Source organism: Hyperoodon ampullatus, assembly GCF_949752795.1.
Source record: "Hyperoodon ampullatus genome assembly, chromosome: 10".
Lineage (NCBI taxonomy): Eukaryota > Metazoa > Chordata > Mammalia > Artiodactyla > Ziphiidae > Hyperoodon > Hyperoodon ampullatus.
In genome coordinates, this window is record NC_136923.1 from 48359326 (window position 1) to 48384575 (window position 25250).

General features: G+C 41.7%; 1 protein-coding gene across 1 annotated transcript; it reads left to right on the forward strand.

Moving 5' to 3' along the window:
- Positions 1-307: 307 nt before the first annotated feature.
- Positions 308-17499, forward strand: LOC307058912 (zinc finger protein 197-like; the record flags this gene model as incomplete). The annotated part of the gene is made up of 6 exons (XM_079712615.1): positions 308-697; positions 1900-2062; positions 3057-3148; positions 3449-3575; positions 15246-15321; positions 17400-17499. 6 exons carry the CDS (start codon positions 308-310, stop codon positions 17497-17499), a joined length of 948 nt encoding a protein of 315 aa, XP_079568741.1.
- Positions 17500-25250: the final 7751 nt, after the last annotated feature.

The following is a 25250-nucleotide window of genomic DNA, read 5'->3' on the forward strand; positions in this document are numbered from 1 at the left end:
AAAAGACCAAAGGAATTTCATGTTTTTGATATGAGCAATGGTCTGGGTAACATGCGTATTAGTGTCCCTAGAGCCTTGGGCCCGGGCTTCTGTTAGAGGAGGCATGGCCCAGAATCTAGAACTTTGCATTCAGGGAGGTTTCTTCATTAGTGAGAGCTAACTGGGGTCTGGAAAACCTGATTGTTCCTCTGGGTTAACTTTAACAATGATTTCTTGAGGTCTTATAGATGATGTTCTCCAAGCTCTAAGGAAGAAGGCAAGCAAGGATTGAGGGGCCCTAGAGAGGAGCCTTTCTTAAATAACAACAATGACAAGAGAAAATTGGGCCCACAGTGCTCTGAGACAAGAGGGCCTTGTTAAAGGGAAGGATGATACCTGGAAGTGGGGAACCAGCTTCCAAGGGAGCAGCTCCTCTGTTTGGGAGACCTCCCACCTGCACTTTAGACAGTTACGTTACCATGACACATCTGGACCCCAGGAGGCACTGAGCCGGCTCCGGGAGCTCTGTCGCCGGTGGCTGAGGCCAGAAGCACGCACCAAGGCACAGATCCTTGAGCTGCTGGTGTTGGAGCAGTTCCTGAGCATCCTGCCCGGAGAGATACGGACCTGGGTGCAGATCCATCGCCCCGGGAGTGGTGAGGAGGCAGTGGCCCTGGTAGAGGAGCTGCAGAAAGACCTCGATGGACCAGCACTAAAAGTGAGAAAGGGGAAGGGGGAAGAGTTTGAGGTGGAAGGAGGGAGTAGGCCCAGGACAGAGGGGATAGAGGATGATGCTGTGATTTTCATTAACAATTAATAACACAGTAGCAACCCTAATGCTAATTAAAACAGGTTCATGAGCTGTTCAGACCACAGAATGTCTTTTGAGAGAAATGGATTTATGATTGGGGTCTTTGGGCCAATTCAGAATCAACACAAGGCATTGACTCTGCTTTGCCTCCTTGGGTGATGCTTGCTAATGCTGAGTTTGGTTCAAGAATCTGAAGAACGTAATGTTTGTAAGTGTTCCTCTAAACAGAAACATATGTACTGTTTGTATAAGTATGTTTGGAGTGATGTTGTAAGCCTGAAGTATAAAAGGCAGTGGGAAAGCATGAATGAAGCTTTCTAGATCTGGCAAGACCTCCCCATGTTTTCCCCTACTGGGGATTCTGTGAGCCAAGGGATTGGGTTGAGATACTTGCCTCTGATAAGATTTTATATCCTTGGCTATTAAATTGGGATCTTAATATAGTTTCTAGTATGTGTCAGATCTCTTTCTGTCAATCTGGAGCCCACTAGAAACATTTCTATATAAGAAGTCTGGAATATAACTTGGGAGTGGTACCAAGGATGGGCTCATTTGTTTAAATCATAAAAATGAAGAATTTAGAGCTACATATTTCAGTACTAATCACTAATCCATCTTTCTCATTTGAGAGATAAGAAAATGGAGGCAGGAAAAGGTTCACTACATTCTCTTAGGTGAGACACCTAGTTAGCAACAAAAGCAAACGTCTAGACTTGTAGTGTTCCTTCTATTGGAGCAGGAAGGGATAAGTAAAGGGGTAAATAAGTAGAAGAGTGTATTGAACCCAGGTGTAATCTAAAACGAGGTCTGAAGCTCTTAATTGCTTGTTACTTCCCATTCCCTCCTTAACCCACACCCAGGTCTGGCTTCTGTTTCCACCGTTGTGTTCAGTCTCCTCTGGGAGAGGTCACCAGTACCATGAGTGGGGCTAGAGGGCAGCTCCATTGTTCTCAAGGCAAAGCTTTACTGCTGTTTTGATGCTCCATACTTGAGGTGGGTCACTCTCATCTCACAGTTCTAGATTACGGGCAGAAAGAGGTCCATGTTAGGTGAGTCCATTTTCTGGAGGTACAAGAAGAGTCAGCTTATTTTGTTCTGCTTGTTCCCAGGTTCCAGTCCTTGTCCAGGATCAGGACACTCTCCAGGAGGGTCTGAGCACTCCAGGAATAGCACTTCCTCATGCACCCACTGGCAGCCACATATCAGCTGAAATTCGCTCAAATCCTCTTACTGACCCAGTGGTGTTCAACTTGCTCCAAGATCCTCAACATGGTAACTTACTGGCTATGACTTTGGACTTTTCTCAGGACTCTTACTGTGGATCATCTCCCTACTCCCAGATAGTTGCTTCCTCTCCTGCCCTTATATGAACCCCTTATGGTACCAAGCTCTTTCTTGTTCTCCCTCTTGTCCTTTCCTGGGTCCCTCTGACCCTTTATCCATTCTTTTTTTTTTTTTTTTTTTAATTTATTTTATTTACTTATTTTTGGCTGCGTTGGATCTTTGTTGCTGTGTGCGGGCTTTCTCTAGTTGCGGCGAGCAGGGACTATTCTTCGTTACAGTGCATGGCCTTTTCATTGTGGTGGCTTCTCTTGTTGCAGAGCATGGGCTCTAGGCACGTGGGCTTCAGTAGTAGCAGCATGCGGGCTCAGTAGTTGTGGCTCACAGACTCTAGAGCGCAGGCTCAGTAGTAGTGGCACATGAGCTTAGTTGCTCCATGGCATGTGTGATCTTCCGGGACCAGGGCTTGAACCCATGTCCCCTGCATTGGCAGGCAGATTCTTAACCACTGCAGCACCAGGGAAGCCCTTTTTTTTTTTTTTAATTAAAAAATTTTTTTTTAGTTTGGTTACGCTGGGTCTTATTTGTGGCTCGCGGGTTCCTTAGTTGTGGCTCGTGGGGCTCCTTAGTTGAGACTCCCCAGCTCCTTAGTTGTGGCATGTGAACTCTTAATTGCAGCATGCATGTGGGATCTAGTTCCCTGACCAGGGATCGAACCCGGGCCCCCTGCATTGGGAGCATGGAGTCTTATCCACTGTGCCACCAGGGAAGTCCCCCTTTATCCATTCTATTGCTGTTCTTTGTGCTATTCCAGCCCTGCATGTGGGGATCAGAAAAGATTTGTAGGTCATTTTATAGCCATCGTTGCCTAGTTCTGGGAGCTCTGTGTCCTTCTGAATTCCTTGTTTATAGAAGATAAAGATATTGGACTTGGAGTAGTGGGCAGGAACAACAGTTACCTCATATGCAGCTTTTTCTCCTTCAGATTCTCCTGCCCCTGAAGCTTCTGCCCTTTCCCAGGAAGAGAACCCAAGGAATCAATTAATGGCTCTCATGCTCCTGACAGCCCAGCCCCAGGTAAGATTTGCATCCTCTTTTCTTCCTAAGATCCTATCTTCACTATTTCATTGTGGCTGAAGTATCCGAATTGTGGCTGGAGTATCTCTCATCCTTGGGCTTGGGTGTCCAGTCAGCTCCCATCTCTAAATCAAGGTCCATGCTATTGGAAGGCAGACTTCATGTGGGGTCTCCTATGTCTCCCTGATATCCCTTGCCCACCTCATGCCCTCACAACATGTCTTCCCCAGAAGTGAAAGGGACCTTTCAGTAGGGGAGCTTCCTGGGCATGGATAATCTCACACATACCTGTTATTTCAGGAATTGGTGATGTTTGAGGAAGTATCAGTATGCTTCACTTCAGAGGAATGGGCATGTCTGGGCCCAATTCAGAGGGCTTTGTACTGGGATGTGATGCTGGAGAATTATGGAAATGTGACTTCCTTAGGTAAGGACATTTTCTTCCCATAATTCTTACCTTGACTTCATCAGCTTTTTTTTTTTTAACGTTTTTATTGGAGTATAATTGCTTTACAGTGGTGTGTTAGTTTCTGCTTTATAACAAAGTGAATCAGTTATACATATACATATGTTCCCATATCTCTTCCCTCTTGTGTCTCCCTCCCCCCCAATTTCATCAGCTTTTGTTTGTTTTTCTTTTCTTTTTTTCTTCCCCCTACAGTGGAAGTGCAGGTTCTTAACCACTGGACCACCAGGGAAGTCCCAGCTTTTGTTTTTCTGATTATGAACATAGTGTAGCATACTTATTTTGGAAAACACAGAATATTAGGAGAAAAAAAATTATTTTAACCCACTATTTGCAAACAGCTACTATCAGAATTTTGATATATTACTTTTCTGGCTTTTTTTGTGTGTTTGAGGTTTTTTACATTGTTTTGAGAGTGTTTATTTATGAATATATACAGTTTTATAGCTTGTGTTCTTTGCAGTCACCTCACTCTCGTATTATCACAAATTCTTTGCAACAGTTATCTGTATTGGCTGCATAATTTGTGTCATAATTTAGTTAGCCATTTCTTTATTTTAAATAATTGCCATAATAATAATCTATCTCTGTGCCTAAGGTTTTTTTGTGTGTGTGTGTGGTACGCAGGCCTCTCACTGTTGTGGCCTCTCCCGTTGCGGAGCCCAGGCTCCAGACGTGCAGGCTCAGCAGCCATGGCTCACGGCCCCAGCCGCTCTGTGGCATGTGGGATCCTTCCGGACCGGGGCATGAACCCATATCCCCTGCATCAGCAGGCGGACTCTCAACCACTGCGCCACCAGGGAAGCCCCTGTTTTTGTTTTTTTTATTTCTCATTTTTTTTTAGAAGTAGAGTTACTAGGCCTAAGTGTTTGAATTGTTTTAAGGCCCTTGCTTCATACTGCCAAACTGCTTTCCATAGTGATCTCAGTCCTCTCTGCTCTTACCAGCTGTACGTAAGAACCACTCCTTTGGCTCTGCCTTCATTGCTGCTGAGTAGTCCCATTCTTTTAAATTATTGTTAATATAATTTTTTAAGTTATAATATCTATTCTCAAGTGGATTTCTTTGATTAATAACAGAGTATTTTTTTAAAAACTGTTAGCCATTTATGTTTCCAACAAACATTAAACACCTACCATGTAATGGCAACTATGGAAATGACGTGATTCTGCCCTTAAGTAGCATGATTTGGGAGATGAACATAAAAAGAATAAACAAGGCAGAGTAAAATAATTGGTAATAGAGTGACGTAAGCCTCTTGAGATGGAAATGAAGAAGACAAAGCAACCAGTACCGTTCCTGGGGATTAGGAAAGGCCATGAAGGAAGTAGCTTTGTATTTCGTTGTCTGAGTATCATGCTTTACATTGACAGCTTTATGATACTGAATTTCTATTCAAGAACATTACATATCGTTCCATTTGTTCATACTGCCTTTTTCTGTTTCAGGCCTGTTTTAAAATTGCATTCAGGTAGATCTTACATATTCTGGTTACATTGATTCTTTGAAATAGGAAACTTTTCTGATGTTTTCTAATTGATCATTGTTTGCATACATAAAAATATTTAATTTTTGTATATTAATTTTGTACCCAGCAACCTTAGTAAATTTTTTATTGTTCATAGTAATTTATACTATATATTTTTACATATATGAGAATATGTCTTTTAGTGTCTCAGCTATGGTGTGGTGCTAAAACATTTTGTAGATTTTATATTTTGATACATATTCCCAAACTGCTTTCTATCAGTGATGTACCAATTTACACTTATACAAAAAGAGTACAAGAGGGCCCATTTCCCCTGTATGTGTTTATGATTTGGTCACTGTTTTTTGGGGTTTTTTAAATTTTTTTATTTTGTTTTGGCTGCGTTGGGTCTTTGTTGCTGCACACGGGCTTTCTCTAGTTGTGGCAAGCGGAGGCTGCTCTTCATTGAGGTCCGCGGGCCTCTCATTGCGGTGGCCTCTCCCGTTGCAGAGCATGGGCTCTAGGCACGCGGGCTTCATTAGCTATGGCTCACGGGCTCCAGAGCGCAGGCTCAGTTATAGCGCATGGGCCCAGGGCCCAGTTGCTCCGCAACTTGTGGGATCTTCCAAGACCAGGGCTCGAACCCGTGTGCCCTGTATTGGCAGGCGGACTCTTAACCACTGCGCCACCAGGGAAGCCCTGGTCACTGTTTTAAAACTTTGCTAGCTAGATGAAGAATACTATCTTTTGTTTATTTTTCTTTCATTTCTTTGATTATTAGTGTTATCATGTTTATTGGTCATTTTCTGCTTATTCATATCTTTTCTACATATTTTATTTATTAGAACTGCTAACCCTTTGTCACATGTTGCACATTTTCCCATTTGTTTGCCTTTCAGTGGTATTATTATTATCATTATTTTTTAAGTCTTAGAAAATCTTTCATGTAGTCAAACAGCAATATTTTCCTTTGTGGTCTCCTTCTCCATAAAATTATTAGTTTTTAAATCACCTGTATTTTCTTCAGACATTTTCATTGTTTCGTTTTTACATTTAAGCTTTAGTCCATCTAAAGTTTATCTTGGGGCTTCCCTGGTGGCGCAGTGGTTGAGAGTCCGCCTGCCGATGCAGGGGACGCGGGTTCGTGCCCCCGTCCGGGAAGATCCCACATGCCGTGGAGCAGCTGGGCCCGTGAGCCATGGCCGCTGAGCCTGCGCGTCCGGAGCCTGTGCTCCGCAACGGGAGAGGCCACAATGGTAAGAGGCCCGTGTACCGCAAAAAAAATAAATAAATAAATAAAGTTTATCTTGTTATGCAGAATGACATAGGAATCCAGTTTGTATGTTTGCTTGTTTTTTTTTTTTTTTTTTTGAGGTACACGGGCCTCTTATGTTGTGGCCTCTCCCGTTGCGGAGCACAGGCTCCGGACGCGCAGGCTCAGCGGCCATGGCTCACGGGCCCAGCCGCTCCACGGCATGTGGGATCTTCCCGGACGGGGGCACGAACCCGCGTCCCCTGCATCGGCAGGTGGACTCTCAACCACTGCGCCACAAGGGAAGCCTGTTTTTTTTTTTTTTTAACCCAAGTGGCTTTCAGTAGTTCTAATGCTATTTACTCAATAATTCATCTTTTCTTTGAAGAACTTTAAAACCTGCTTTACGGGTTAATTGATTAATTTTATGAAAAGCACTCACCATGGATCCATACCTCACGCTGTAAGCCAAAATAAATTCCAGATGGGTGTAGGAGTTAAATTTAAAAAATAAGAAGAAAATGTAACTCCTTATTTATTCCAACTCTTTTAAGGGAAGAGAAGTTTGAATCAACTTTAATAAGTAAGATATGCTCTAACTGCAATGCTGTTAGGGCTTTGGGCAAGCAGATACCAAGGTGTTTATGCTCTTTGACCTAGTAATTCTGACTTGAGGAGGCTACCTTAAGGAAATGGTTCAGAAAGAGGGAAAATAAGTAATGTGTCTAAAGAATCTAGTCCCTGCGAAGGATTTATAATGTTTAAAAGTTGGGCATGACCAAATTCCCCCAGACAGAGAAAGTACTACACAGCCCATGGTGTTTTGACCTGGGGTAGACTGTGACACTATCATATTTGACAGTTTTGTGCACTCAGTTTCTGTGCATTGATAAGCTGGTAGAAAAGCAGACTCCCAGATAGCTTGCACATACTTCTTCAATATGTAAAAGACTTGTATATGTTCATTTAAGAGATTGGAATAGGATTTGAAGGCAATTATTCAAGAAATATTAAGTATCTCCCACATCAAGCTTAGCCCCTGCCATAAAGTACATTCAAGTTGGAGTAAAAGACATTTACACAAATAATTACAATACAGTGTGACAAATGTTATATAATAAAAGTATGCATGAGTGCGGGAGCACATAGGAGCTTGGTTAGATGGAAGAACTGGGAGGGTGGGGGAGGGGTGGGTGGTTTAGGGAAGGATTTACAGAGGGTGAAAAAATGAAATCTCATTGCTGTTTCAATTTGGTTTCATGAGCACCCTCATTACTAGTCAGGTTGAGTATCTTTTCATATGTTATGAACTACCTAGTACTGTTCTTTGCCCATTTAACTTTTGGAATATTGGTCTCTTTTTTTTTTGGCTGCACTGTGTGGCTTGCAGGATCTTAGTTCCCCAACCAGAGATTGAACCTGGGCCCTGGCAGTGAAAGCGCCAAGTCCTAACTGGACAACCAGGGAATTCCCGGATGCTATTATTTCTTAATTTCCTGTTTTTTGATTGTTCAGTGCTAATGTACAGAAATACCACTGATTTTTGTATATTGATATTTATCCTACAACCTTGCTGAACTTACTTAGTTCTGATAGTTTTTTGGTAGATTCTTCAGGATTTTCTATATACAAATTTTGCAAACAGAGATAGTTTTATGTCTTCCTTTCCAATCTGGGTGCCTTTTATTTCTTTCTTTTGCCCCATTGACCTGGCTAGAGCCTCCAGTACTGTTGCATAGAAGTGGCAGGAGCAGACATCCTTTTCTTGTTCCTGCTCCTAGAGGGAAAGCATTCAATCATTCACCATTAAGTTTGATGTTAGCTTTAAATTTTTTGTAGGTGTCCTGTATCAAGTTGAGGAAGTTCCCTTCTATTCCTACTTTGTTGAGTGTTCTTATCATGAAGGAGTTTTGGACTTTGCCAAATACTTTTTCTGTATCTGTGAGATGATTATGTGAGTTTTGTCCCTTATACAGTTGATATGGTATATTACATTAATTGATTATCTGATGTTATACCAGCATTTGCATTCCTGTGATAAATCCCACTTGGTCATAGTGTATAATTCTTTTTTATATGTTGCTGGATTCAGTTAGCTAATACTTTGTTGAGGATTCTTATGTCTGTATTCATAAGATATGTTTGTAGTTTTCTCTTTTTTTGTCATATCTTTGCCTGGTTTTGGTATCTAGGTAATACTGGTCTCATAGAATGAGTTGGGAAGTGTTCCCACCTTTCCTATTTATTGGAAGAGTTTGTGAAGAATTGGTATTCTTTTAATGTTTGGTAGAATTCAGCAGTCATACAGTCTGGGCCTGGGCTTTTCTTTGTGGTAGTTTTTTGGTTACTGATTTAATTTCTTTACTTACTATAGAACTATTCAGATTTTCTATGTCTTCTTGAGTCAATTTTAGTAGTTTGTGTCTTTCTACGATTTTAGCCATTTCATCTTAAGTTGTTCAATTTATTGGCACAGAATCATTCATGGTATTCCTTTATAATCCTTTTTTTATTTATGTAAGATCAGTGGTAATTCCAGGGGCAGGGGGTGACTTTTGTACTTAGTTTTTAAGGCTGTAGGTTTGGGCAGGTAGCAAATTGGGATGAGGAAGAGCAATTCGGGAAGAGAAAGGGGCAAGGGCAGTGATAGAGAAGCAAGCAAAAACATGACATGTTTGGGCATCTCTATGTAGTTTTCCATGCCTAGAGTCTCTGGGCATAAAGGGTACTAACAAGAAGTGAAGCCAGAAAAATAGGCAGATATAGGGTGAAGGCAGCTCTTGGGCTGTTCTAGTCATTTGTGCTTTATCCTATAAGCAGTGAAGAGTTATTTGTTTTGAGCAGGTGAGTGACATGATCAAATATACTTATTGGAAAGATAATTAGCAATGGAGTGGACATGGATTAGAGGAGTGGGCAGTATTGGAGGTAGGGAACGCTGTCTTTTTCTTGCAGCCTTCACCAAAGATTGCAGAAAGTAACCAGCTTCCTCTCTCATTCTGATATTTTTCTCCCAAATCCCTTAAAGCTCAATAGGCCCATACATAGTCTGATTTCTATACTAAAATTTCAGATCATTTAACCAGCTAATTAGCTACTGTATATATAAAAGTTGCTCATTTCTTAACCATTTTCCATCTCAGTTTAACCACTTGCAACACTTCTATTCCTTAAAACACTTCTACTTCCTTAAAGAAAGAGAACCTTCCTTTCCACCAGCATCCTGCTTAAATTGTGAAACCAGTCTTGATACAATCACTGTGGACAAGGAAACTGGAGTACTGGTATTGGATAGGCCTAGGACACATGCCCATCCCTACTGCCAAGTGAAGCAGTGTAGTGTGATGGGCAGTCCTGCCCAAAATCCAGAGAGAGGGACAGTTGAGATGAGATATGAGGGCCTGATCTAAGAATGTAGTTCACTTTAACATTTATTGGATGTTTTCTATTTTCACACTCTCATAAACTTAAAGAAGTTCATAATAGAGTAAAATAGTTACATTCCTTTCCCATGTCTTTTCTCTCTATTTAGGTAGAAGAATAGTGTTTTTATACTCAAATAGAAGATAATGTTACTATTATTTACATAATTTTACTTATTAGATAATTTGGGGAACTAGTTCATAATTTTTCTCACATTTGGATGGTGAAAATAAGTTTCCAAAACATTTAAAATATATATAATTTCACATTTTAAAATATTTGAGAATGTTAGAGTAGAAAAGAGGTTAACTAGTTTAGCCTCATTATTTTAAAGATGTTTTCATGGTTTTTAATGTCTCTATTTTTTCATTTTGTTCTGTATTTCTTCTCTTTTATATTTAATTAAGTGAGGGAGTCTAACCTAGACCTGATATTTGTGTGAAATGAATTTTAAAATTCTGTTACTCAATTTTGGAAGGAGAATTCTAAGCATTAAGTTGCTTTTTCATGGATTTTTTCCCTGTAGGTTAATTGCTTTCAAGTAATTAAAAAGTGTTTATACACTTGACTTCAAAAATTAAAGATTGCCTTCCAAGTTTTTCGGTATATTTTCTTTCTTTTAGAGTTCCCATCTTCCTAGCAAGAAGAAAATAAAAAGACAGCTCTTTATAAGCCAAATGGTTCTTTTTGTCCCTTCCAAATTCTTGAGCCTCAGGTGTGAACCACCTACGAAAGATCCCATGTTCTTTCTCTGGTTCTTCCTTACATCTGTTTTTTCAGAATCCTTTCTATGTTTCCATCTGCTCCCTGAAGGCAAAGAGCTTAGAAGTATCTCAGAATGAATTTTATGTTAATCCATTTACAACATTCTGTCAGTAGCATTCTGCTTTGTACCCTCATTTAACAAAAATCTTTTCCTTTTTGTATGCATATAAAAGTTTCCTTCTGGCTTGTTTCAAAGTCATTTGAAGATCTTGTTCTCACTAACACAGGGATATGATAATATTTGCATTTTTAATTCCTTTTACCAGAGTGGGAGACTATGACTGAGAATGAGGAGTTGACATCAAAGTCAAGCCTATCTCAAAGAGCAGATTCTCAGAAAGGAACATCAAAAAGACTTCAAGGAAGTGTTCCCCAGGTTCTTGACTTTGAGGAAGAGTATGAATGGCAAGTTTTAGCAAGTCAGTGGGGAAATGAAACAAGGGAAAGAGATACACTGAAGAAGGGTTCCCTGTGTGAACGAGAAAAGAAGAAAAGGACTCCACCAGAAAAACGAGGCCAAAAGTGGAAGGAATTTGGAGAAAGCTTAACTTCAGATTCAGCTTTTTCTGAAAGTTTAATAGGCACTGAAGGAAAGAAGCTTTATAAATGTGATATATGTTGTAAACATTTCAATAAAATCTCTCATCTTATAAACCATCGGAGGATCCATACTGGGGAGAAACCTCATAAATGTAAGGAGTGTGGAAAAGGCTTTATTCAGCGCTCAAGCCTTCTAATGCATTTACGGAACCATTCTGGGGAGAAACCTTATAAATGTAATGAATGTGGGAAAGCCTTCTCTCAAAGTGCTTATCTTCTAAACCATCAGAGAATCCACACTGGGGAGAAACCGTATAAATGTAAGGAGTGTGGAAAGGGCTTCTATAGGCACTCAGGCCTTATTATACATCTAAGGCGCCATTCTGGGGAGAGACCTTATAAATGTAATGAGTGTGGCAAAGTTTTCTCTCAAAATGCTTACCTCATTGATCACCAGAGGCTCCACAAAGGAGAAGAACCTTATAAATGTAACAAGTGTCAGAAAGCTTTCATTCTGAAGAAGAGCCTCATTCTGCACCAGAGAATCCACTCTGGGGAAAAACCCTATAAATGTGACGAATGTGGAAAAACCTTTGCCCAGACCACTTACCTTGTTGACCATCAGCGGCTCCACAGCACAGAGAACCCATATAAATGCAAAGAATGTGGAAAAGTTTTCATTCGAAGCAAAAGCCTCCTCTTACACCAGAGAGTTCACACAGAAAAGAAGACCTTTGGTTGTAAAAAATGTGGGAAGATTTTCACTTCTAAGTCAAGCCTCATTGACCATAAGAGGATGCATAGCAGAGAGAAGCCTTATAAATGTACTGAATGTGGGAAAGCCTTTACTCAGAGTGCTTACCTTTTTGACCATCAGAGACTCCACAATGGGGAGAAGCCCTACGAATGTAATGAATGTGGGAAAGTTTTCATTCTGAAAAAGAGCCTCATTTTACATCAAAGGTTCCACACAGGAGAGAATCTCTATGAATGTAAAGACTGTGGCAAGGTCTTTGGTTCTAACAGAAACCTCATTGACCATGAGAGACTCCACAATGGGGAAAAGCCCTATGAATGTCGAGAATGTGGAAAAACCTTCATTATGAGCAAGAGTTTCATGGTCCATCAGAAGCTCCATACACAGGAGAAAGCCTACAAATGTGAGGATTGTGGGAAGGCTTTCAGTTACAATTCAAGCCTGCTCGTACATCGGAGAATCCACACTGGGGAAAAGCCCTTTGAATGCAGTGAGTGTGGTAGAGCTTTCAGCTCTAACAGAAACCTCATTGAACATAAGAGAATCCACAGTGGTGAGAAACCCTATGAGTGTAATGAGTGTGGCAAATGCTTCATTCTGAAGAAAAGCCTCATTGGCCATCAGAGGATTCACACAAGGGAAAAGTCTTATAAATGTAATGACTGTGGGAAAGTCTTCAGTTACCGCTCAAACCTTATAGCCCATCAGAGAATCCACACTGGTGAGAAGCCCTATGCATGTAGTGAGTGTGGGAAGGGCTTTACTTACAACAGAAATCTTATTGAACATCAAAGAATTCACAGTGGGGAAAAAACCTATGAATGTCATATATGTAGAAAAGTCCTTACCTCTAGTAGAAATCTTATGGTACATCAAAGAATCCATACTGGAGAGAAACCTTATAAATGTAATGAGTGTGGAAAAGATTTCAGTCAGAATAAAAACCTTGTTGTACATCAGAGAATGCACACTGGGGAGAAACCATATGAGTGTGAGAAGTGTAGAAAATCTTTTACTTCTAAGAGGAATTTAGTTGGCCACCAGAGAATCCACACAGGGGAGAAACCATATGGGTGTAATGATTGTAGTAAAGTTTTTAGGCAAAGAAAAAACCTTACTGTACATCAGAAAATTCATACAGATGAAAAAAACTGTGAATGTGATGAGTCTGAAAAAGAATTCTCTCAGACTTCAAACCTTCATCTTCAACAAAAAATCCATTCTGTGGAGGAATTCTCTTGGCTCCAAAATGCCAATGAGTCCAAGACAGAGATTCAGAAAATCTAGTATCATGTGTCAAATGGAATAGAATCCCCGCCTACTTAAGTAACTGTTGGATAAATGGCAGCATATGGTTTTTATAAGGAAAAAAAAAATCATGATCACCCTTTTATAGTATGTTGCATGAGGAAGAAAGTTAATCTAGACTTTCAAGACTACAAAAACGTAAGCCAAATTCTAGTTAAATACTCTGTCCCAAACCATTTGTTATGAACCTGGAAAAGGACCTTGGAGCGATCAAAGATTCTGAAGAAATTGGGTTATGTTTTATAAGATGTGATGGTGTCATTGTAAATGACAGCAAAAATATCTTGGTATTAAAAAGTGTACATTTTTGAAAAGGTCTATATACATTGTACATTTTAAATATAGTATTACTGCTAGAGAAAGTCTCTACAGACAGTATGATTAAGACATATAAAACATGGAGTTGGGTGGGCAAGAGTCTGCTGTTTGAGGACAACTTAAGTACACTGGATTTGGAATCAGAAAACCTAGGTTTGGGTCCTGGCTCTTTCTCTTACTAGCTCTGTGATGTTATTAAGTCAGCCTCTAAGTCTCAGTTTCTCTGTCAGTCAAATATTGGTATAATGCCTACTTCATAGCGTTGTTGTGAGCATTCAGTAGAAGGATCATGTGAAAGTACTTTATGAAACAATTTAGTTGTCAATAAAGTTGGATAAAAGAACATGATCTAGAACAAAATCTAGAACATGGCATAATGTAACATTTGTTCATTAAGTTAATATTAGGACTTAATGCACCTCAAAAGATTCATTTTTATAGTAAGAGGAAGTATGGTGGATAGCTAACTTTGGAATTTTGTACTTTAAAAAGACCTTTTTAGGGCTTCCCTGGTGGTGCAGTGGTTGAGAGTCCGCCTGCCGATGCAGGGGACACGGGTTCGTGCCCCGGTCCGGGAGGATCCCACATGCCGTGGAGTGGCTGGGCCCGTGAGCCATGGCCGCTGAGCCTGCGTTCCCGGAGCCTGTGCTCCGCAACGGGAGAGGCCACAACAGTGAGAGGCCCGCGTACCGCAAAAAAAAAAAAGACCTTTTTAAAACAGCTTTTTAAATGTCTAAGGGAGATAATATATTAGTTTGTTTTAATGGAAAAAATATTGGCTTATTAAATAGTATGTCCAGCTATTAGTATGATGCCAAGAAAAACAATTTATTTTTCAACCTTTGGATTTTAAAACTAGTGGACGTAGAGTGTCAAAATGGAAGGACAGTCCTACGTTGCTTTCCTTGTCGACAGGAAAAAATCCTTAACCCCACCCCTTGAGCTGATTATCCCTGCTCCTGTCATTCTGAATTCTAATCAGCATTTCATCATTACTGACATACAAATAGCTTGTTACTTAAGAAACAACATTCTGTCCCAGCACTCAACTTACTACATAAGTTTTTTTACACAGAGCCAAGCCCTTCAAAGCTCTGATTAAACCAATTCAGAATCCACCTCTGAGTGGTCAGGCCCATTTACTCCCACTGAACCAATCATTCATTCAGTCTGTACCCTTTTGCACATTTGTAAATTTATTTCTTCCTATATTCTTTATTTGATAATCTTACGTTATAATTCTCAGAACTCCAGTCCTGTCACTGGAGTATAAATACCTTAATATTAGGATTGTGTTTTCTAATACTAGCAGCATTGAAGTGGTGTGTTGATTATAATAAGTGTTATTAATTCAACCCCAAAGTTCCTTGAGGGCTGGTTCCTCATTAGACTGAAAGGACCAAGAGTGAAAACTGGAAGGGGTCCAGGTTAAAAGTCTGAAGACCCTATGAGTCAGATTCTGCCACTCTTCCTTGGACAAATGCCTTCATTTCTTGGAGCCTCGATTTCCTTATCTGTTAAACAGAAGGAAGAATATCTACCTCACCAAGTTGTTATGAGGTAATGAATATGAAGATGCTTTATGTCCATACAGAAGAATCACCCCGGATTATGTAATAATTACACAGGGAAAGATGTACTTTAACAATGAAGAGAGTTGGCATTTACTTCTTAATCAGTTTAACAAAATGTAACATTGCGAAGACTGGGACAACTCACATAATGTGCCTCTCCACATGTAATGCAATAAAGCCAAAAGTATAACCTGAATTTATCAAGCTTCTTAGACCTGATTGCCAGTTTACAGGAAGTACAGGAGGCAGAGGAGCAAGATAAAAGACACCATGAGAAACAAGTTTAAAACATGGGATATTGTGTAAGAAAATTGGGAGAATCCCCTGGCGGTCCAGTCATTAGGACTCCTTGCTTTCACTGCTGAGGGCGCAGGTTTGATCTCTGGTCGGGGAACTAAGATCCCACAAGCCAAGCGGCACGGCCAAAAAAGAAAACTGGATTCTTCAAAAAGATACGAGGAAAAAGGGAGGGGTGATAATTGTTAATGCTGGGTGAATATTGAGAGTTCATTGTACTGCTTTTGTATATGTATGAAATTTTCCATAATGAAAGGTATAAAAAGTGGAGGAGAGGGTTGTTTTTAAAAGATACTAAAGAGCCATAAGATAGTGAGCCAGGAATAGACTCACAGATGCCCAATGGATTTTTGACAGGTGCAAAAGCAATTCAGTAGAGGAGAGATAGCCTTTCAACAAATGTTGCAGCAATTGGATAGCCATAGGCAAAAAATAAAAATCACAGCAGGAACTAAGACTAAGCAAAGAATTCTTAGACATATCAGAAGCATGCTCCATAAAAGGAAAAAAATAAGTTGAACCTCGTCAAAATTAAAATAATTTTCTCTCCAAAAGACTCTTTAAAGAGGATGAAAAAGCATTACAGACTGGGAGAAAATATTTGCAAATCATATATGCAACACAGGATTTGTATCTAGACTAAAGAATTCTCAAAACTCAGCAGTAATAAATAGATCCAATTAGAAAACGGGCAAAAGACATGAACAGATATTTATGGTAAATGAAAAGACGTTCAACATCATTAGCCATTAGGGAAATGCAAGTTAAAAATCTGCACAGGGCTTCCCTGGTGGCGCAGTGGTTGGGAGTCCGCCTGCCGATGCAGGGGACGCGCGTTCGTGCCCCCACATGCTGCGGAGCGGCTGGGCGTGTGAGCCATGGCCGCTGGGCCTGCGCGTCTGGAGCCTGTGCTCCGCGGCGGGAGAGACCACGGCAGTGAGAGGTCCGCGTACCGCAAAAAAAATAAATAAATAAATCTGCACAGCTATCAGCTTTTTAAAAAAAGTTTTAACACCAAATGCTGGCAAGGATGCAAAGGAACTGAATCTTTTACATTGCCAGGAATGAGAAATGTTACAGCCACTCTGGGGAATAATTTGGCAGTTTCCTATAAAACCAAACATGCACTTGCCATATACCCAGTATTTGCACTCCTGAGCATTTATCCCAGATAAATGAAAACTCGTGTTCACAAAAAAACCTGTACGTGACTGTTAAAATCAGTTTTATTTGTAATAGTCAAGATCTGACTGGTGGTTAAAACAAACTGCAGTATATCTATACCATGTAATACTACTCTGCAATAAAATGGAATGACCTATTGATACCTGCAGTGACTCAAGTGTATCCCAAGAGAATTATGCTGAGTGAAAAAAATCCAATCTGAAATGTATGGCCAGATTTATATAATATTCTAAATTGACAAAAGTATACAGATGAAAGTATACAGATAAGTGGTTGCCAGAGGTTGGGGATAGTGGGAGGGAGCAGGGGAAGAGGGAGGGGTAGCACTGAGGGAGGCCTTGGTGGTGTGGGAACAGTTGTGTATCTTGATTGTGATGGTGGTTACACAAATCTACACATGATAAAATGACAAAATGTACACACATTGTACCAATGTCAATTTCCTGATTTTTTAATATTAAACTATGTAAGATGTACCCATTGGGGGAAACTAGTTGAAGGGTATTATCTTTGCAACTTTCTGTGAATCTGTAAATTCAAAATAAAAAGCAAAACTGAAGAGCCGTACCAAATGCAGTGTGTGAAACTTTTGGAAAAACAAAATTATGAAATATATATTTTAGGACAGTTGGAAATTTGAAAATGGTTATTAGATGGTTTCACGGAATTATTGTTAATTTTCCTACCTGTAATGATGGTATTGTTAGTTTGGAGATTATTCTTATTACTGAAGGATGCATATTGAAGTATTTGGAATGAAGTGTTTTGATGATTACAACTTAAAAAAATGTCTTCAGTATATAGAGAGGTAAGGCAAACATAGCAAAGTGTTAATTGTTGAGTACAGAAGGAGGATACAGGGATTCGTTGTACCATTCTCTGTACTGTTTATTTCCAGAACATTTAGGGCAAAATTATCAGGGCCTTCCACAGATGGATGCTTTGTAGCTTCAGGCTGTCGGGTGCGCGCCTCGGTTAAGTGGCCTTACCCGGCCTAGGGATGCCCCGCGCTCTGAGGCTCAGTTCCCCAATCCACCTGCACTCTTCCTCTAAGCGCTTTTGCCCCCATCACTGGTCGGTAGCGATATTGGACACCCAACGAGAAGACAGCACCTCCGAGATTCCTAGAGAGGCTGGCCTGGCGACTTGGGGAGCCGGAAGCCCATCCCCAGGCACTTCCTGTCCGGTCATTGTTCTCGCGCCGGTAGGCGCAGGGGTCGCGGCCGCTCGCTTTCTGCTCCAGGGCCGGCGAGCTCCGGCCGGGCTTCTTCTCCGCGCACGGTGAGCGGGGTTGGCGTGGCTTGGGCGCGAACGTCGGTGGTGAGGGAGCGGCCATCCCAGGGGCCGGTAGCCTCGTCCTCCCCTCGGGGATCCCAGCCCTGTCTGTCCGGAGGCGGCTCCGCGCCCCGCCACCTCGGAAACTCGGCTCTCGCCTACTTATGGGGGTGCCTAGCCCGCGGGAGGTTGGACATGGACCGCCCCAGGGGCCAGGGTCGACCCCGCAGCAGGGCTGCGTGGGGCCTGGAGAAGGAGGAGATGCGTTGCCACGTTTGGAACTAGGGAAAGGACATTGAATGGAAACCCTTGTTAGGAGATTTTGCTGTCTAGGGCTGGAGGCCGATTAGAGTTTGATCAGCAATCTGATGACAATACTCAGAGTAGGCAATCTTGCGTATAGATAGGTGAAAGGAGTGTTAAGGGCCTTCTTCCCTGGCAGAATTCAGATAGTCATGGAAAGAATAATTCTCCAGAATTAAAGATGTGTTGCAGGACTGAAAATATTGCATTATTGAAGAGATGCAGTGTATACATTAACTTGCCAGTACGTTAATGTAGGATAAAGTATGTGATCACTTCAGTAACAGCAAAAAGGGACTTAATGAAATGTAGCACTTTTTTTCCTAATAAGACATCTAAAGGGGAATAGAAAAATTTCAGTTTCTTCATAATCAACTAAAATGGTAAGGTTATTTTACTCACAAATTTAAAAAAAATCTGTTGGCTTGGCTATGATACAGGGGTACTGTTAAGTTGGTGGTGGTATCATTTGGTGCAGTCCTTTTAGAAAGCAATTTGGGGAACTTCCCTGGTGGTCCAGTGGTTAAAATTCCTCGCTCCCAATGCAGGGGGCCCGGGTTGATCCCTGGTCAGGGAACTAGATCCTGCATGCTGCAACTAAAAGATCCTGCATGTTGCAATGAAGACCCGGCGCAGCCAAATAAATAAATATTTTAAAAAATAAAATAGAAAAAAAAAGAAAGCAATTTGGCAATACATGTCACTCATAAAATCCTTCAATCAGTAATCCCACTATTGTAAAGGAATAACTCAGCAGCAGAAAAAAACTATTTGCATGAAAAGAATCTTAACAATTATTAAGAAAATAAACTGGAAACAAAAGTCCTTTTACTAAAGCAGTGACTAATAAATAGGGGATGGGGACTTCCCTGGTGGCGCAGTGGTTAGGGGGCCCGGGTTCGATCCCTGGTCAGGGAACTAGATTCCACATGCATGCTGCAACTAAGAGTTTTCATGACACAACTAAGGAATCAGCAAGCCGCAACTAAGACCTGGCACAACCAAATAAATAAACACTTTAAAATAAATAAATAGGGGCTGTTTAAGTAAATTATAATGTAGCTGTAACTTAGAGTACCATGGTAGAAGGAGGTGGTGCTATATGTACTTATATTGAAACATCTACCTAAGACTATTGTGAAACATAGAAATTGAGTTCAAAAAGCAAACAGTTCAGGTTGCAGTCTTTTGTTCATGCTGTTGTCCTTGGTGATTAAAAAAAACCAACCAAGCAAATGAAAAACTTTGCATTGTAATGTCCTTTCTTAAAAAGAAACCATAGTTAAGAAATTTAAGTCATAATTGTCAGTATGGTTGGAGGTTTTTTCCTTAAAAGAAATATCTTAAATTCTTTAATAAACAGTGATCATCTCTTTGGAGATGAACCAGGGGTAATTTTTCTTAATCATTTTCTGTATTTTTTAAGTTTTTACAATTAAAATATATTAACTTTATAATTGGGGGAAATCAATAAATATTATATAAAGGTGTTTGTAATGTGATTATTATGGGGATAAGTTGCTTGTATACAGTACAACTCCTTCCATCCTCTTGAGGAGTAGAGCAGACCCTGTAGCTCTAGTGGCTGCTGCCTAGACACTGGTGAAATTGGCTTGTGGGCTAGGTGGCATCCAGGCAAACCTCTCCTCTACTGCTAACAGTATTTTCTGATTTCTCAGTAGACATTACTCATCCAGGCCCCGGGAAGAAACTCAAGAAGAAGCTTTTGAGACTTAAAGATTACATGGGGCTTGACTTCTGCTGGGCAGCCCCCAGCTATAGGAGTTCCCCTGCTGAGCAGAGAGGATGACTACAGAATTGAGAGAGGCCATGACCCTGGCCCCTTGGGGCCCAGTGACAGTGAAAAAGGAGGAGGAAGAGGAGGAAACCTTCGTGGGTCAGGCATCCAGCCAACAAGTGCACTCTGAAAACATCAAAGTCTGGGCTCCTGGGGAGTGTCCTCAGACAGGCCTCGATGTATCAGAACAGGAGGAAAAGGTAAACAGTGGTCTGGGAGGAAGGAGGAAGGAGACAGCAGACAGCTAAAGATCTCAAGTGATTTCAGAGGGGACCCTATCCCTCTGCTCCCACATCTTTAGTCTTGTCTGGTGAGGGCTCTGGCCTCTAGTCTTTTGCAATATAATTGAAACATTATATTACTTTATTGATGTGACACTCAGTACTTTCTATAACCCAGTGCTTCTCAAACTGTGCTACAGTTTGCAATTACCTGGGGAGCTTCTTATAAAATCATGATACCCATGCCATACCTCATGTCAATTAAACCAGTATCTCTGGAGGATGGGACCCAGAACTCTGTATTTAAAAAAAAAACTCTTCAGGTGATTCTAGGTAGGATTTGATAACTGTAACCTGTACTTCTCAAACTTTAATCTGCATAGGAATCACCAGGATGTGGGGGAGGGGATCTTGTTAAAATTCAGATTCTCATTCAGGAGGTCTGGGGTGTGGTCTGAGATTCTGCAGGTCTCACAAGCTCCCAGGTGATGGTGATTCTGCTGATCTGCAGACCACGATTTGAGTTTGTGAGGCTGTATGTTTTCAAACACACACCTTTCCATCACTAGCCAAATGAGGCCTGAGGTTCCCCAAAGCCTCTCTGTAATAATATGATTAGAACCTTGCTTCTTTGATCTTTAGACCTTGGGAAAGTCTACTCTGGAAAATCTCCCCATATGCTCTCTTGTGTTGTGCTCTTACTGGCAAGTTAGGTTTGGGTGCTAAAGTGGACAATGAGATGAAATCAAAGTGATCAGGAGGAAGGTAGCAGGCTTGCTTCTCTGCCCACCCCATCTTGGGAATTAGGGAAGACTCTGGCTTCCTTTTCCTTTCTTTATCTTTAAATGTTTGGTACTTTTCTTTCTTTTTTTGAATTTTTTATTTTACGGTCTCCAAGAACAGGTGCTTATGTTCTCAACCTCAAAGCTATAATTGTACCATCTCCCAGTGACAGTCTCCTCATAAACCCACCTGTGCCTGCTTGTTTCTAGGGTCAGAACATGTTCTGGGACATGGCTGTTGTCCTGAAACCAACACTGGAGGCGTCTGCTGCATCAACCCCAGGCAGCTCCTCATTACCAGAGACTCTGGCCAAGAGGGAGCTACTGGAGACTCATGGGAACATGACCTGTCTAGGTGAGGTTCAACCCCAATTCAGAATCTGACCATTGAGGTTTCTCAGAATCTTTTCAGAGACTGGTGGTCTCGTCTCCTAACCTCAGCAACAGAGAGTATTGAGGTGTTGAAAGTGTCAGGGAGAGCTGGACAGAGGAATACTGAAAGATGCCTATGCATTTGTCACAGGAAGTGGCTTATTTTGCACAGTCTCAAGACACCAGACAAACACAGGTGAACTCCAAATTTACCTTTTAATCACATTTATTGTTCAGCACGTTTCATATTTATTCACCCGTGTAGACACATGTCCTCTTCATATGCTTCGTGTTTATTGTAGCTTGGTGAGCCTGCAAGAGAAGCTGGCTAAGGTAGGAAAGGTCACCTTTTGTGGTGATATTTTGAGGAAATGCCCTGGAGGTGTTCTGTTTTCAAAGATCTTTGTGCAGGTTCTAGAGGATTTTGAGCACTTGCGTAAGCCATGATGAGGTTTAAAGCTAGGTCTTCACGGAGGCTACTGATGGCTGGCTTATCACCTGGTTCTCTAATCTGGGACTCAGGATGTGTCTGGCTAGCAGTGGCGGAAGCTTGCCTGTGAAGGAGTGACATGTAACTGTGGGTCAACAGTGTGGTAGCCATGAGTCCTGTGTTGTGGAAGCAATCCCTGGATGACTGCCAAGACCCCTCTGGTACTCATATGCTATGAGTATAGGGCTGTGCCTGAATATCCTGAACCTATTCTCCTCCCTAGCCAATTACTCAGGCATTTGCAAGCCAAGTCATTTTCTTAAACCAGTGTTGTAGGGAAGGCTAGGATTGCCACCTTTCATTTTCTTGTCTCTTCTTTAATTCCCCAAACTCTCAGCAGCTTCTGTTTCCTGCTTTCTGCTTTCTGCTCCATTGTCTCTGGAGCATTCCCCTGTGTATCACTTCTTTTCTGTTTCCTTGCTTTATCAGTCAGTCATTTATAGTCTTAACTCCAGCAGCTGCCCCCATCCACCAGGAATGGCCACTGTTTTCTTTCTCTGCTATTCCTAGCCAGGACTCACCTTTCTGCCAGCCATTTCTGTTGTAATAGGTAATGGCGAGGGACTTCCCTGGTGGTCCAGCGGTTAAGACTCTGAGCTCCAATGCAGGGGACCCGGGTTCAAACCCTGGTCAGGGAACGAGATCCCACAGGCCACAACTAAGCACCTGCATACCACAACTAAAGACCCTGCACGCTGCAGCGAAGATCCCACATGCCACAACTAAGACCCGGTGCAGCCAAATAAATAAATATTAAAAAAAAAAAGAAAGGTAATAGCGAGATCACTGAGCTCTAGGAATTGAGAGGGAGTCACGAGTGTAGTTGTTGCCCTACCTCTGATAACTCTTTGACCTTGAGCAAATCCTTTCTCTTCTGGACGTCCATTTCCTATTCTATAAACTGGGGTGCATTCATTCAGTAAATACAAGATTCGTTGGGGGCCTGCTTCCTGGGAGCTGGCAGTGTGATAGGTGCTAGGGATGTAGCAGTGAGTAAGAACAGCCTTGCTCTTTTTTAGCTTCCATACAAGTGAAGGAGAACAGTTTCATCTTGATGATAAAATTGTATAATATACATGAAAGTACTTTGGAAATTTTGATGTTAATGTTTGTGAGTTTTATCTACAGTTTGGTATGTATTCATTAATATTGAATTTATTAAAGTTTATACATTTAAAGCCAAGTTTTTAAGCTTTTAAGCATAACTTATTTTTATGTCCTTTATACATCTAGAAAAATTCAGAATATTTCACAAACAAAAAATGTTTTTACATAAAAACCAGGAAAGGAAGGGTGGAGAGGCAGTAGGGGAAAGAGGTAACAGGGAGAAAGTAAGATAAGAAGGAAGAAAAGGAGATGTAATAGCAGTTTTAAACTGCAGGGAGAAAAGTGGAGTAGATTGAGAAATCAGAGCAGTAGTAATAGAAATAACCAGAAAAAGATTAGCCTTTCAGGGTTTTTTTTGTTGTTGTCGCATTCAGGGCTTTGCTGTATCCAGCGCTCAGGCATTCCCTTTCTCTGACATTGCCCTTCTTTCTGAATGACTGTGATGGCCTTAGCCTGGCAACCAAACTGTGCTGCCCTCCTTGCCCAGTATTGGTTTGTGCCTCACAACATCCCTGTCCCACCCACTCATCTTACTGGCTGGAGAGTTGCCCTGGCCTGTGCCAGTAGGATGTCTTGGGACATTAGATTCCCCTGTGCAGTTACTGCATGACCTGCAGCTCACAGCTGAAGTCACACGCTTCCTGACCGTTATGACTTGACTATCCTATTCTTTTTCTAGGCCAAAAAAATCTGACATATATTTTTTCTGTTTGCTGTTTCAGGTGCTGAAACCAAGAACCCACAGTTATTGGTTCCAAAAACTGAGATATGTGATGAAGCAGAAAAACCTTTCATAATATCAGGAAGAATCCAGAAAGTTGACCCTCCAGGACCTGAGTTAGGAGAAGGCTGTGAAAAAGGGAACATGTTAAAAAGGCAGAGAATAAAGAGGGAAAAGAAAGATTTCAGACAAGTGGCAATGAAGGACTGTCACATACCTGAAAACTTCAAAGAAGAGGAAGACCAGAAGTGTCACAAATCTGAGGAGAGATATAGCCTTGGTTCTGGCTCTGTTAAAAATCAGAAAAGCCAGCCTGGGCAGAAACCTTTTACATGTAGTGTGTGTGGGAAAGGTTTTAGTCAGAGCGCAAACCTTGTAGTGCATCAGCGAATCCACACTGGAGAGAAACCCTTCGAATGTCATGAGTGTGGGAAGGCCTTCATTCAGAGTGCAAACCTTGTTGTGCATCAGCGAATCCACACTGGACAGAAACCATATGTTTGTTCAAAGTGTGGGAAAGCCTTCACTCAGAGTTCAAATCTGACTGTACATCAAAAAATCCACTCCTTAGAGAAAACCTTTAAGTGCAGTGAATGCGAGAAAGCCTTCAGTTACAGCTCACAACTTGCCCGGCACCAGAAAGTCCACATTACAGAAAAATGCTATGAATGTAACGAGTGTGGGAAAACATTTACTCGGAGCTCAAACCTCATTGTCCACCAGAGGATCCACACCGGGGAGAAGCCCTTCGCCTGTAACGACTGCGGCAAAGCCTTCACCCAGAGCGCAAATCTTATCGTGCATCAGCGAAGCCATACTGGTGAGAAGCCATACGAGTGCAAAGAGTGCGGAAAAGCCTTTAGTTGTTTTTCACACCTTATTGTGCACCAGCGAATCCACACCGCGGAGAAACCTTACGACTGCAGCGAGTGCGGGAAGGCCTTCAGTCAGCTCTCTTGCCTTATCGTGCACCAGAGGATTCACAGCGGGGACCTTCCGTATGTGTGTAATGAGTGCGGGAAGGCCTTCACCTGCAGCTCGTACCTGCTGATTCATCAGAGGATCCATAATGGGGAGAAGCCGTACACGTGCAGCGAGTGTGGCAAGGCCTTCCGGCAGAGGTCGAGCCTCACCGTGCACCAGAGAACCCACACCGGGGAGAAGCCCTACGAGTGCGCCAAGTGCGGCGCGGCTTTCATCTCCAACTCACACCTCATGCGCCACCACAGAACCCATCTCGTTGAGAGCACATAGAGGACGAGGGAGACCTCCAGGCGCCAGTGAGAACCTCCCGCCCCTGCCCCCGCCCCTCCAAGTCAGACACCTCTTGGCTGTTTTCTCCCCCTTGGTGAAAACGAGGCCTGCTCTGTCCTTAATAGTTTTCAGGAGTGCAGTGCAAAACACAAGAGGGGCATTTCAGAGGCTAATTTAAAGAAAATAAAAACGAAGGCCTCAAGGCAAGGATTTTGTTTTTCACTTGGTGCCCCAAGTGGTCATGGTGTCTGAAGTGGAATGTGGCTTTCTTAGAAATGGATCATACAGAGCTCAGTGATAAAGATCCCTTTGGGGGAAAGGCATTTTTCACTTAACTTTGTTTTTGAAAACTCTGGTAATTTCTTGGGCAATGGGCAGGTTACTGGTGGAGGTCTGCCTGATGGAATTCCAGAGCTTTGAACCTTG